A 13,835-nucleotide genomic window follows, 5' to 3' on the forward strand; every position below is an offset into this window, starting at 1 on the left:
TAGAAAGTTAAATCAGATGCAAGAACTCATCTCAGCTGTATGACTGCCTACTCTAGTGCCAGACAATTGCTCATACAAAATTAAAACTCATCAATGAATCTATAAAGCTTTCTCACAGCCCAAATCCAGACTAGGAAATTAAGTTATGCAAGGACATCACACAGGCACTCTTTTCCTTTCCCCTGGGTGCATCCAAAGAAATGCAGCAACTGATGAACTACACAAAAGTCAGCACACTCCACTGCCCCAAGGGAGAGGCACGGAGGGCAGGACAAGCTGTGTTAGTCACACTGCTTGGGAAACTTGGGACTGATCAGGCACTGTGAAAACAACAACCAAAAAACTCTCCATGGAAAAAGACTCAAGATCTTTACAGATCTGACTTTTGATGGGGCTTTCATTCTGTTTATAGAGACACACATAAAATTCAGATAGGACTGTCACTTATGTCATAGTACAGAAGATAGAGAAGATACAGGCAATCAGAATTTATTATATGTAAAAAGCTGCTCAGCTTTTGCAAAGCAAACCTCATCCATACGGAAGTCGTAATACAGTCAAAACTCAGAAAATGCCACAATTGGGAATAAAGGATGAATGTAATAAAGTGCACATGACTGTATGAGAACAAAATGCATAACATTCTAGTCTCCAGGTTATAGTTCTAGTGCTGCTACTAAAACTTTGTCCGGGTTCAAACCAACACAATTTAAAACCAGAATGAGTTTACGAGTTCATCTGTTAAAATCCACAATCTGCCCAGGCTCCCTCCAACCATGCTGTGACACTGGTGGCTGGTTTGCAAATCTTGTGGTTTTCAGAAAGAACATCTGCTGCTGTTACATCAGAGCAGAGAACACATCTGTGAGATACTGGATACGAATCTCAGTGAATTATTGATATGGGTCAGAACCAACTCACTGTGAGAGTGTGTGTGTGTGTGTGCGTGCGTGTGTGTGTGCATATGGGGAGGGGCTGGCCCTGGACCTGCAGGTCCATGGTAAGGCCTGCACATCAGGCCTGTGCTGAGGGCACAGGGCAGAGCTGAAGGCAAGGCCTGCAGCCCACGCAGAGCACGTGGCAGAGCTGGAGGCCCTGCAGCCTTGTCAGTCGGGCTGTCAGTCAAGGCAGGGCTGCCTGGCAGCTCGCCCGCACCACACCCCTGCAGCCTGTGACTGCCTACAGCACAACTCAGCTGGGGCTGGAAAGCGCTGGTGGGATATCCTGCCTGGGAGGGAAAACTGAACTCTAGAAATACATGACACTCCATGTGGTCTCCCGGTCTCTCTCTTCTCCCCCTCCAGCTGGTACCATGTGAATCATCGAATCTTGTCGGTAACTGTTGTCCTCTCCTTTCTCTCTCCTCTTCTCTCTTTTCTCGTTCTTTACCCTTTTAATGTTTTCTCCTGTTGCTCTTTTCCTTCTCTTGTGAGTGACTTAAAACCAATGAACTGTGTTTTACTAAAGTTGGTATATGGATAGTTTTTAGTGGGTGTTTCCTGTGTAATGGGTCTTTGTGCTGAATGTTTTAGTGAAATGCTTTTTTCTTGGTTGTATTTTACTCCTGTAAAAACCTTTTGCCAAAATATCTTATTTTTCTCACTAAATTAAAAAGAATTTCTCTCAGATAAGAGTGTGTGACTCTTTCTCCAGATGCTAATTAGAGGTTATAATGAACCAAAAGGCTTTTAAGAAGTCTTAAATAAAAATGTAACTGCACTGGGCAGTTCATAGCTTAATCTGGAACGCAACAATATCTGCCCTTAAAACTGCACACAGCCATAAGCCAACATCTTATTGGAATCCATGGCCGAAGTTAAAAGTTCTAAAACAATCCATGAACATTTGTGGAGGAGAAGGAGAATGGAAAAATAATATGTTTATTTCAGGGCACTGCAAGAAAGCTTTTCCTCAAGTTAGATATTTGACAATATTTCATCTGAAAACATGACAGGAGATGTATTTTCCTGTTGACTCAAACACATCAGTTGAAAACTAGAGACATTTTACCACACTAGTTCCCACCCACCTCTTCTCTCAAGAAAGAGAAAACTCAACAGTAGAGGCAAAAGTGATTCTGCTATGATCACTTAATTTTGTAATATTCAGTATTTAGAAAGCCAACAAAAGAATGGGGCTAAACAGGGAAAAGTGGATGATGATTACTGAATGAAATGCTGAATTTTTTTTTAAGTGCCATCTGTTGCTTGTTTGGAGTTGACAAATAATTTTGAAAACATTCCCTGCAGTATTGCAAAATATCTGTATCATTGTTCAGTATAGAACAGCATTTAAAAATATTTCCCAAGAAATACATACAAATTCGAATGCTGTTTATCACAGAAATGTTCCACACTGACAGCTGTTTCATACCTTTTCCGTATTTACTATATAAAAAGGCAGAGAGAGCTCAGCGTTAAGTTGCAAGGATATCTTTAATATTCATTAAGAACAGATAATATTTTAAAAAATATACAGACGGGTAAATATTTAATGAAAAACCTCAAAAGGACAGGTAATTTAAAGGACAGAGTTTATCAGGAAAAAGAAGTCTGCATCACATTAACACTTTCAGAAAGAAAGGAAAACATTTAGTAGAGAAATACCTAAAAAAATACAGGAGCAATCTTAGAATCAAGGTGCAAAACTGAGCCTGTCACATCTATTTTGCATATTAAAACACTCCACAATTTTGAGAAAAGATTTGACAAAATTAAGACTCCTTCTGATTACACCATTAAAAACCCCATAATTATTTGTTTTTCAAAAATAACCATTTAAAACATACATTTTCCTAATATTGAGATAACCTTTCTTTTATTTATGCCATTAAGGTTGAACAAGGTTGTAAAAAGAGCGTCTGGCTGCCAGATATCAGAAAAGGGACAAAAAAGATGTGGTCACATCTAGCAATATCTCTCTGAAATGCAACCAAGCAGACAGTTGTATGATTAAATGACTTATTTTAATTTCCTAGCCAAGAAGCTGATCCCAGACTCCTTCCCTTGAATGATTTTGAAGTATCTTGGTACTTACTGAAAGGTTAGTGGTATTTGGAACATACTGATCCTGTTCTCCCAGGAGTACGTCAATCACAGGGTGCCTCCCATTTTTTATAATTATTTCTTGCCGATTATCTTGCACAACTGGTCTGCAAAAAAGAAAATATATTAATTCTAATTTATTGTAACTAATAATTTACTGCAACTAAAGCCTGCAGGAGGGTCACCTATGATGTAGATTTTTGTGAAAAAAACTCTCAAATTATAAAAATTAATTATTGACATAAAGCATTTCTAAAGACTTCCTTACTTTCAATCAGTTACAAAAGAATATATTAGCAAATTGGATAAGGAAATTCCACCTTAACTGCAAATTTGTCTACAAGTCTACTAATGTAACGTCTAATTCTTCACTACATCTCTCCATGTCTGAAAAGCTCCATCTCCAAATACTGAATGTTCTTCACAGAACAAAAACCAAAAAAGAAGCATGTTCCACTGAATTCTATTAATTCTTTTTGTTCTCTGCAACCTACTTTTTCTTTTCCATTGTAAACTGAATTGCAGCACTCAATGGAGAGGTAAATGCAGTTCCATGTCTCAGCAACATTTTCCTACCCCAGAAGTACAACCACTCTGAAATAAGAGCAGTAACTTATAGGGAGAGAGGCAGCAGCTCTGGGAAAAAGAGGATACTGGAATAAAGCCACAGAATTTTAAGACTGGAAATGAACTGATACTCTGGGTGGTCTTTAAAGGGAAGATGTGGGGAGTGGGAGTATGCAATTTAGAAGGAAAATGGAGATGAAATAAATGGCACATTAGAAACACAAAGCACTGGGGAAAGAGATGCAAACTGATAATGGCAGGTTTTTTCCCAGCAGCTGTACAGCTGAGATTAAACCAATATATAGACAATCTTGAACCTTATACTACCTTTTCAACAGCATCCCTTAAACCATTCACAGCCTGGAGAGTGGACACCCAAACATCAGATGATGGTCTCTGGACTACACACACCATCACCTTTACGTCTCTAACGTTGCTGCCTGAGAGCCCTGATGCTGTAAATAATCTGTGTAAAGGAAGAGTGTCGCTACCCAGGGATCCTCAGATGCCTCTGAACTGTGAGAGGTGCTCAGCTCTCCCCCACAACTATGCAGAGCACTTGTGCTCCTGACCTGGCTCACTTACCTACCTGAGGTTGAGCTATAGGAAACAATCCTCACTGACTCAAAAAACATTCCTCAAAAATGCTTAGTATTACTGTCCTAATCTTTCCTTCAGCAGCCCTCCAAAATTAATTAGTGACACCTTTCCTGCAGCTGAAGTTTCACTGAGAAGTCTCTTTCCAGCCAGTTTATAAGCTCTAAGCCATTCTAAAATTCAGTGAATTATTTAAACCCTGGCACAGTGAATTAATCAGACTTCAGTTTGTTTTCTCATCTGAGTATACAGAAATAAGTGAGTAATTACTTTCAAAGGGATTTTAACAGAGGCACACGCGATCCCAAGAGTCCAGAGGTGATCAATATTATGTTTAAAGATGTATAACAGCAGAAGTACATGTAAGCTGATTTCATTTGCCTATGTGTGGGTCTTGGGCAGGGGCAGGTGCACAGCTCATCACACCTGATCCCAGGTGAAGCATCTCCTCTGCTCTACAAGCTGGAACTAATATTTATCTATTATTTATCTGAAATACATCACTGAAACAAACCTCAAATACCTGAGAAATTGAGGTAGTAGAAAGATATTATGAACTCAGACCTTGCTGAGTAAAAAAAAAAAAAGAGAAAAAGAAGTCCATGCAAAGTCCAACATTTATTTATATATAGTGAGATATCCACTAGACTCAGGTCAAACAAAAACCATAATTTGTTTGTTGATTTGTTAATTTGACATAACATGTAAAATTTGAACTGTAATGTTTACAGATTTGTGTTTTGCCCAGAAGTGTTGTTTGGCAAAATCAGATTAAGTTGAAACTATTGTAAACAATTTTAATAATGCATTTTATCATAGTACAGATATTAAAATCTGATTTATTTTAAATACCCTCTTATAATTCCCTTAAAAATCCCAAATAAAAATTAAAAATTGATTACCTGCAGTAGTCTCCTTGTTTAGCCACCAGGGCAAGAGAGAACAGGCAGTCGACAGTTGCTAGGTGACCAATGGCTTTAGACACAGAGTGATAATGTTCACTGAAACGGCTGTACCAACAGGGAAAAGTAACAGAAGAAAAGGGGAAAAAAATAATTCTGCACAGATACAGAAGCATTGTCAAAATACACTCCATGCAAGTTCTTCACAGAGCTCCTGTGGTTGCTAAATCGTTCTGAATTCAAATCTCCCAGCAGTGATTTAGGCTGCAACAGGAGGACACAATCTTAATCAAGATGGACTTTATGACATTCTAAGAGTGAATTATTTTTAAGCACAAAAAATCAGACAAAAATGAAATTCATTAGGTAGCATATTAAGAGTCAGCAGTTGCCTCAATGAGGTCTGTAAAAATGCCACAATTTGTCACAGTGGCAGCTGAATCCCAATCACTGGTTCAACTTCAACCATAAGTTACAATCAGAAAAGAACCAAACTAAAGAGTGTCCGACACAGGAGTTGTCTACAATTTTAATAAAGTACGGTATCTACAGCAGAAAATTCAAGAATTAATTTTCATTTTATGTATTGCTTCCCCAGCACAATAATGACGTTACCAGGGTAGCAAAGTTTTCAGTAAAGTTCATTCTGTTCATCCTCAAGAATTTGTTTTCTCCCCTCTCCTAGTCTCAAAGGTACAATATAGAATACAAAACCAGCAGGGGAGCAAAGTTTAATAAACAAAGACATAAATGAATGGAGGAGTGGGAAAGAAGAGCACTTTCCTACACCCAGGTCTTTCCTTGTTGTCTGCTGTTATACAACATTATTGAAAACAGCCAAGGGAACACGAAGAGAACCATTTTCTTAGCACTGCACAGGAAATACACACGGAGAAGTGCGAATTGGAATGTTTTTCTAGTTTCTATCAAATTTAGAGAATTGCTGGGTTCCCACTATGGGGCAAATCCAGTGAGACAATTTCAGAGGGGACTTGCTAAGCTTTTGCAAATTATCTTTGCATGACAAGAGGAACAATTTCACCAGCTTTGCAATTCATGGAAGTAAAAAAATAACGGATAACTGGACAACTGAAAAAGGCACTCAGAAGTCCCAGAAATAATTTTTAAACTCCCATTTTAAAGATCCTTTGGCCAAAAAGTCAAATTACACCACTAAAAACTCTGACCTCAGACAAACAGATGTGCCAGATGTGAGGGACAATAAAACTCCCACTACTTTCTAGCAAATAATCATAGTCAAACTCAGGGCAATGTAAAAAATATAATTAATGATAACACTGCTATATAATATTAATAAATAGTAGTACTACTTCAACAATAAAACTACTCGATTCAGTTTCACTCAGCTGTACTTTTAAATTCTTAATTATTTTTAAAAGAATTAATATTAATTTATTAATATATTAGAATAACAGTATTAATATTATATTATTATTTTGCTCTTAATAAAACTAATATCTTATGTGATATTAGTTTTCAAACTTTGAGAGACACCTTACATAATTAATAGTGTATTTTCATTAGAATGTGAAAATACAGAGATATCACTGCTAGTCTCAGGACTCAGACTTCAAGGTCCTGCCTTCAACTGCTTTAAGCAACATTTTAATTGACTACCTATAAAGTTGTTCTGGACAACTACGAACTTCTTTTTAGATAAACATCTTTCTTTTTCTCCTCTTACAGCAAACACCAAACCAAATACAATGATGACGACGGGCTGTATTTTGTAAACTCACTCTAAGAAGTTCAGCCACTCAGCACTGCAGTCAAGGATGAGCTTCTCCTGGAGCTGATTCAGATGCCTGTAATTTTCTATGATAAAAGGAGAGTGGAAGCGGCTCACAGCTTTTGTGCTTGAAGGGAGAGAGAAGCCAAACAGGAAATCAAGGTCACCAAGCAATCAGCTACACCATCTACATGCAAAATTGGAATACTTTTCTTACTCACTGAGAGCCTTGAAAATAGATGATTAAGAAAAAAAAACAACGTTCTTTTGTTGTGGTACCAAACCCTATTGATTCCACTGGTATTTATTGTGAACAAAGTGGTCAGTTACTATGCCACTGTCCACTCACAAGGCTTCTGAAATGTTTTGCACAATGTGGCATATATCATCAAAGTTTACATATTCCACAAAACTCTGTTCACAAAACACTGCCTAAATGGATGGCTTTTCTGTAGCTGGTTGCATATACAATGAACTACACAAAGAAAATTACTTTAAAAAGGAAAACTTCATGACAAGCCTGAAATGAACTTTGTAAATACAGCGTGCCTTGCTAGTTTCCACTTGGGACACTTGGTATTTGTTTATGTATTTTCATTAAGGACTCACTGTGGGGTACCCAGGCATTGTTTTACAGAATCCAGATTAGCTGCAATTCGTTCACCATATTAATTCGGTCTAATCTCTGCACTTTCAATACTGAACTCTTGCATAAGTTAATAGAACATCACTTCAGAGTTCACCTGTGATATCTGTGCTCACATATTACAAACTGGGTCTTGTAGAAAATTCAGCATTTACATGGACATTATAACTTTAAGGTATTCAACCCTTCTGAATCATAAATTACTGAGGGGAAATAAAAGCCAACTACATAATTCAGTCCATCTCTGTTTCACCTGCTAGAATAAAATAAGAACAATCAAAATTTTATGAAGCACTGGCACATGCAAGCTATAGGCACAACTGAATCAAGACCATGGTTTTAATACCAGTACATGTACTTTAAAAGGTTAGGTAAATAATACAGTGCTCTAAGGATCTACTGTGTAAAAACAAATGCTTTAAGCACTCCATTTTTTCTGCTTGGTTTTGTTTGCTTTTAATCAATAAATTTACAGTTGTGGTCGGTTGGGTTCAGCTAAAAAAAACACCAAAACATAAACAAATGAAGCAATGAGAATGTGTATGTAATTAATTGTAATACCAAGATACCATGGTTTTACTTCTATATTAAAATAGAACAACTTCAAAGATATTTTACGTACCTACTAATCATAACCCAGTCAGATGGCACAAATGATTTATGGGAATTCTTGACTTCTATCAGAAACTAAAATAACAGAAATGTAATATTACACATCACGGGAAGTCAGGAAGGCTAGAGAATCATAATCATTATAAATCAAGAAATCCACATGAATCAGAGGAAAACAATATTCAGCCTGAAGAGACTGAGCAGACCAGAACTTAATGTTCTTTCTCCCCCAGAAAAGCAAGGGTTATGACATACATAACCCTCCTGTATCTAGAGAACCTTGCTTGAGGTTTGAATCAACTCAGGGGCAGAGAGGGAGGCAAAGGGAAAACCAGCAGTAATGGCAGGATACTCAGTGCAGTGAAATATAGGTGATGTGTTTATTGCAATGTTTTGTATGATTCATGTCAGTTATCTTTGTAACGCCAGCCTGAGGCCCTGGATGTCAGAGAATTGAAGCATTCCTGATCACAACATTCAGCTGGAAAACGAATTACCTGCAGAGATTAGATTAACACAGACTATGCCCACATTTACAGAAATCCATGAGACTCTGGTCTGACAAAGCTTTTCCATTATAATTAATATGATTTAGATAAAACCTTCCACAGCCCACTGAAATAGCCAGCAATCACCCTCAAGTACAAACAAAAATAACAGTCCTGACATGGGCACAAAAAAACCCAGCAAGGGCATGGTGGACGAGTTCTTCATTCACCTAAAACACTTTCAAGATATTTGTCTTGAAATACTTCTTATTGCTCTTCTCCTGTGAAGAAGCATTTGAATTCTATATCTATCAGCATGTAAGCAGAATACACCACACACATCTGAGGAATCAAACAGACTTCTGTTCGACTTCTACGTTCTTCTCCTCTCTAACAATTCCCTTTCCCTTACTCCTACTCCTTTCGCGTCTTTCCTTTCCTCACTGACCATCTTCTCTGACCCTTCCCCTGTTGACCCTTTTGGTGTCTCTGAGACACCCTCACCAGATATCATGAAATAAGAGCTCCTTTTACCAGTACACCAACACACAGCTCCATCTGCAATGGTTTCTGAGCTATGCCCTGCTCTCTTATATGTCTGCACTGACTGGTGGTTTTTAACCCTCCTATCAACTCCACATTTCAGTACTTCCTCAGGTGCTTTCTCCTCTCTTTGATCAATTCCTCTCTTTTCCTTTCCTTCACACAGTTTCATCATATACTCTTAATGTAGCCTCCCTGAGAGAAACTTTTCAAATCCTGGCTCTTTCCTCCCTCAGACAATACTCAAACACACTTTTCCACTTTCCCGCTGAATTTCAGTATCTCTGCTGACAACCTGCGCAACACTTGGGCCACATGTTTGCTGTTCTCGGCTCCACCATCAACAGGTCTTTGTCAAAGGCTGCTATTTCTAATTCATCCCTTCCCACATTCTCCCTCATTTCAGCAGTGCCTGTTTGCTCCCTCCTGTGTCGCTTGGGTCCTTCTCACTTTCCAAAGTCCTCCATGGGCCAATTCCAGTTCCTTCCCTCCCTGTACTCACCCATTCCTCTCCCCTACTCTCCATTTCTCTCCATTTCCCAACTCCTTTCTTTTCCCAATTTTCTATGGAGTTTTCTCAGCCCTCCTACTCTCAGTTCCCAAAGGACAGTGCTGAGCTGTGCTACCTCACTGCTCCCCTCAGTTCCCCCACAAATTTTGCAGGATCTGACATCTCTTTTTTCACCACTGAACTTCTCAGCTCACTGGAGCATGTCCTGCCCACACTTGCACAGCACCTACAAACAAAAGCTCCAGTCTAAAGCACTGTTTCTAGAATTCAAACAATATTTATCATTCTTTAATACGGTTCCTCTTATCTCCCATCTTTCAAACTACAGTCTTACTCAGTACTTACAAATTCTTCCACCATTCTCCAAGTTAACTACATGCTGTGCTTTCTGGTCCTCTGAGAGTATTTCAGCACTTACTAGTCACAAAATTAACCCTGGAAGTATGTCAGTGCTTTTACATACATAGAAAAACGAAGCATCACTGAAACAAATTGAACTGCGCTAATGTGTGCAGTTTCTATTATTTAAATCACTAAAGTAATTGTCTTAACAAGTAAGAGTCATACTATAAGAAAGCTGTTCTTCAAAGTTGGACAAAAGATTATAGTCAAATGACCTCATCAAGCATCATACTAAGTTCTAGTAGGTCTCACTTTTAAGATGTTTTCTAGACAAGAATGGGTGCAGTCATATTTTAATAAATACAGTATTACCTCTTGACCTGAAACTGTAACATACTCAGCAGAAGGATTCTTAATCTGTTTACGAATGTCTGGCAGATGCAATTGGATTTTAGAAAGCACCCCCTGGATGTCCTCCTTTTTCTTTCTGATGACAGGGAAGTCTGTAAGGTCCTTGAACAACTGGGTTTTATCTCCAGTCCTATCCATAAAAAGTATAAGATAAAATAATGGTAAAAACAGAGATACATTCCCTGATTCTGCTGGCTGTGTCCTTATTTTAACTTGTTATTCTCATTTATTATTCTCTTATTTATTATTCTCATTTGTTTTAACATTAGCTTTACTTCCTTCTAAATACATTCAAATGGTCAAAATCTGAGACCTGAACTAGGTACTAAAAACATGGTTGTCAACAAAAATAACAAAAATTTAACTTACCCTATTAAGTATCAGGCAAAGAATAAAAAGCAGTGCAATCAACACTAAGTTAATTGGAATACAATTTTGTATTTTAGAGCACACAAAACCTCTACCAATTAATTACATAATTACCCTGAAAACTAATATGTGGAGAGCAAGTAATTAGCCAACCGAAAGTATTAGAACATAGAAGTAATAAAAAAATCTAATATTCTACTTACTCTGCTACCCCTCTGACTGAGAATAAAACTATAACTGGAGCCAGTGACCAGGCAGGTAACACAAAGCTGTGCTTTGGTTTTGCATTACATTTCGTTGGCATTATGTAAGTGATAGTAAAGATGCCATTTTAAAATACAATACTAATTTTTAGAAACGATTTTGTGCTAATTAGACCCGTTTCCATGGGAATTCAAGGGGAAAAAAAAGATCACCAGTAGCCAGCAGCTGATTGTGAAGACTGTCAGTGCTATGTGATGCCAACAAAAAATTTTAAAGTTGACAGTTTAAAAACAGAAAAAACACAAACCCAAAATCTCCAACTCCCCATAAAAAAAGCCCTAGAGCAGAGGGATACTTTTGAAAACAGCTACAGGATTTTATTCACACCTCATAACAAAATTAACATGTGATGTAGTGTCTGCACAAGTGTGTGTGCTCACGTATGGATGTGAGTACTATTCGTGATTTTTATAAAAGAAATGTTTTGGAGTAAAAACAATACTGGCACATAAAGTTGAGATAAATAAAGGCTGAAAGATATGTTATTTTAGTCATCTTGAATCAGTGCAAATATGTATTCTGCAGATCAATGATGATATCTTTCTACTTATACCATTTTTGTATACTATTGTACCCATGAACAATACAGTGACAGAAAAAAACCCCCTGTATTTCGAATCTACAGTAAATGTGGTGTAATTTAGGTACAGTCAGTTTTGTCATAAACTGCCACAACTATAATTGGACACCATACATCCGCAGAAATCTCATAATCCCACCTATGCAATGGGCAGAGCAAATCCTTCTGCCCTTCTCAATGCCTTAATTTAAACACCTTGGATCTGTCTCTAATTCAGAAACAAATGCAGTTAAGTTCGAGGCTTCAGTTCTTAAACCTAATTTTAAATCCCAGTTTGGAAATGAAAAAAAATGTTTTATAAATAAGGTGAATGCCCCAATGTAATTATATATTGAACTATATACCACATCTGTCATCAAAGGAACAATACAAAAAAAATTATTTGAAGACACTCTCCAGTATAATGCATATTAAGTCCATCTTCTTCCTCTACCTTTTATTTTTTTTGGACCAACAAAGGACACAATTAAGACAAAAAAGGCAGACAGCTTTAATGAATTGTCACAAAAATAGTAAAAGGCTTATTCCTGACAGCAGAGCACCCACTCTGCTAAAGGTCAAGTCTCCCTTCAAAAAGAGATGTGAAAACAATTTATTCTAATGCAAAACACATTTTCGCTGTAAATTCATTGTCCAAAATAGATGAAAAACTTTCAAAAAGTTATTTGGCCTGAGGCAAACACCCACTAGGCAAAATGCTTGCTCACCTAGTTTAACTTTAAAAAAAGAATATAAGCCATAGATAACAACAACTTATGTTTTAACTAAAAGCTATTTTACATAAATACAAAATAAAAAATTTAAAACAAACGTGTCCTAAAACAAGATGCATAATTTGCATAACTGAATACACTTAATCAGAAAGCTTATGAGGCACAGAAGATTCTCTACTTACTTGGCTGCTTCTTCATTAAGGATCTTTAAATAATGTTTTACTGGAGAGAGAAGCTCTGGGACTTCCAACAGTGCACTTTTTAATAGCGGAGATCTCACATGGGAATGCAGCACTGGGACAAGAGCTTGGATTTCCAAGTGCAGGCGAGACAGGGTGCTGACAATCAGGAAGAACTCTTGTGTTGAGCACTGAGAAGGGAAGCAATAACTAAATTATTCCAATGTCCTGTATTTTCATTAAATCCTACAGGTTCTTTTGCTTTTTGAAAACGTGACAAAATACAATTAGATGCATGGACAGTAACATAACTGCACCATCTTGGCCCATTCATGAGGTTAATTAAGCATAGTTCATCATACCAGTTGTCTCAACAATCATCATTAGGAATCAGCCAAGAGCTGATCTCCAGTGCTCCTGGTGCTGGAGGGAGATGTGCATACAAAAGCAGAAAAGGGGGCAATAATGCGCAAAAATAAAAAGAGCAGGTTGAGTAACTTTAGGAGCACCACACCTTGTTCATATGTGCCTGTGAATCTGTGTTATCTGCACCCCCATGGTGCTTCTTCCAAGAGAAGGTTTGGAAAGACAGAGCGGGACACAGACAGGGAGAGTCTTGGAAAAAGAAAGGGAAAAAATAAAACCCAGAGAAAGAGAAAACCAGCAGTCCCTGTTTAAACCACTAATATTACTTATGCTATGGTTCAGGCACTTTGCTGTTGGATTCCAGATGCTCTTCAGTGTCAGCCTAGTTTGTTACCTTCAGCTCATTCTCAAGGACTTTGCAGTTAACAACCCTGAGGAACCAATTCCCCTCCTGTCACACTCCCAATTCCCCACTCAGCTGCGCCAGGTACCTGAGGTGCTTGTGCCTCACTTAAAAATCAGTTAACACTGATTCTGAAATGGCCTGTGCAGCACTGAGTTTGCATTTGTGCTGCACCAGATCTCGCAGAAAGAATTGTAGAAAGAATCGTATCCTGCTGAATACACCATCTAAGGAGTCTTTCTGCTGTGCCTTTTGCAATTGGATATGTCTGTCTCGTATTGGCCTCATAAGCCACCAGCGTGCCTGTAGCAAATGTGGATAGAGCCTTCCCAAATCTTTGTTCGTGAAGCCCAGCCATGACATGACATGGTACCAGATCTACAAACCAAATGGAAACCTGGCAAACCTGGCTCTGTGGGACACTTAATGCTCTCAAACCTTGCTGAATTCAGTGACACTCCAAGACATTTCCATTTCAGAAGGTTTGAAAAAAGTTGTCCATAAATAATTATGCTGATACTTTTTCATATTTTACTGATCTGTAGAAA

At 37.8% G+C, this 13,835-nt stretch overlaps 1 protein-coding gene across 5 annotated transcripts in view; it reads right to left on the reverse strand.

Annotated features, from left to right (window-relative positions):
- The window catches only part of MSH3 (mutS homolog 3), a 90,750-nt gene that overhangs the window by 18,854 nt on the left and 58,061 nt on the right, over positions 1-13,835 (reverse strand). For all 5 annotated transcript variants that reach the window (XM_039382106.1, XM_039382105.1, XM_039382104.1 and 2 more), the window contains exons 14-19: positions 12,522-12,709; positions 10,375-10,543; positions 8,129-8,193; positions 6,871-6,987; positions 5,111-5,218; positions 3,037-3,151 (exon numbers count right to left, since the gene is read on the reverse strand). In XM_039382106.1, the coding sequence (XP_039238040.1) occupies positions 3,037-3,151; positions 5,111-5,218; positions 6,871-6,987; positions 8,129-8,193; positions 10,375-10,543; positions 12,522-12,709 (762 nt within the window). The remainder of the gene's footprint in view (positions 1-3,036; positions 3,152-5,110; positions 5,219-6,870; positions 6,988-8,128; positions 8,194-10,374; positions 10,544-12,521; positions 12,710-13,835) is intronic.

The sequence above is a fragment of the Pipra filicauda genome, unplaced genomic scaffold (assembly GCF_003945595.2).
Source record: "Pipra filicauda isolate LSUMZ 115617 unplaced genomic scaffold, ASM394559v2 scaffold256_size1097316_pilon, whole genome shotgun sequence".
NCBI lineage: Eukaryota > Metazoa > Chordata > Aves > Passeriformes > Pipridae > Pipra > Pipra filicauda.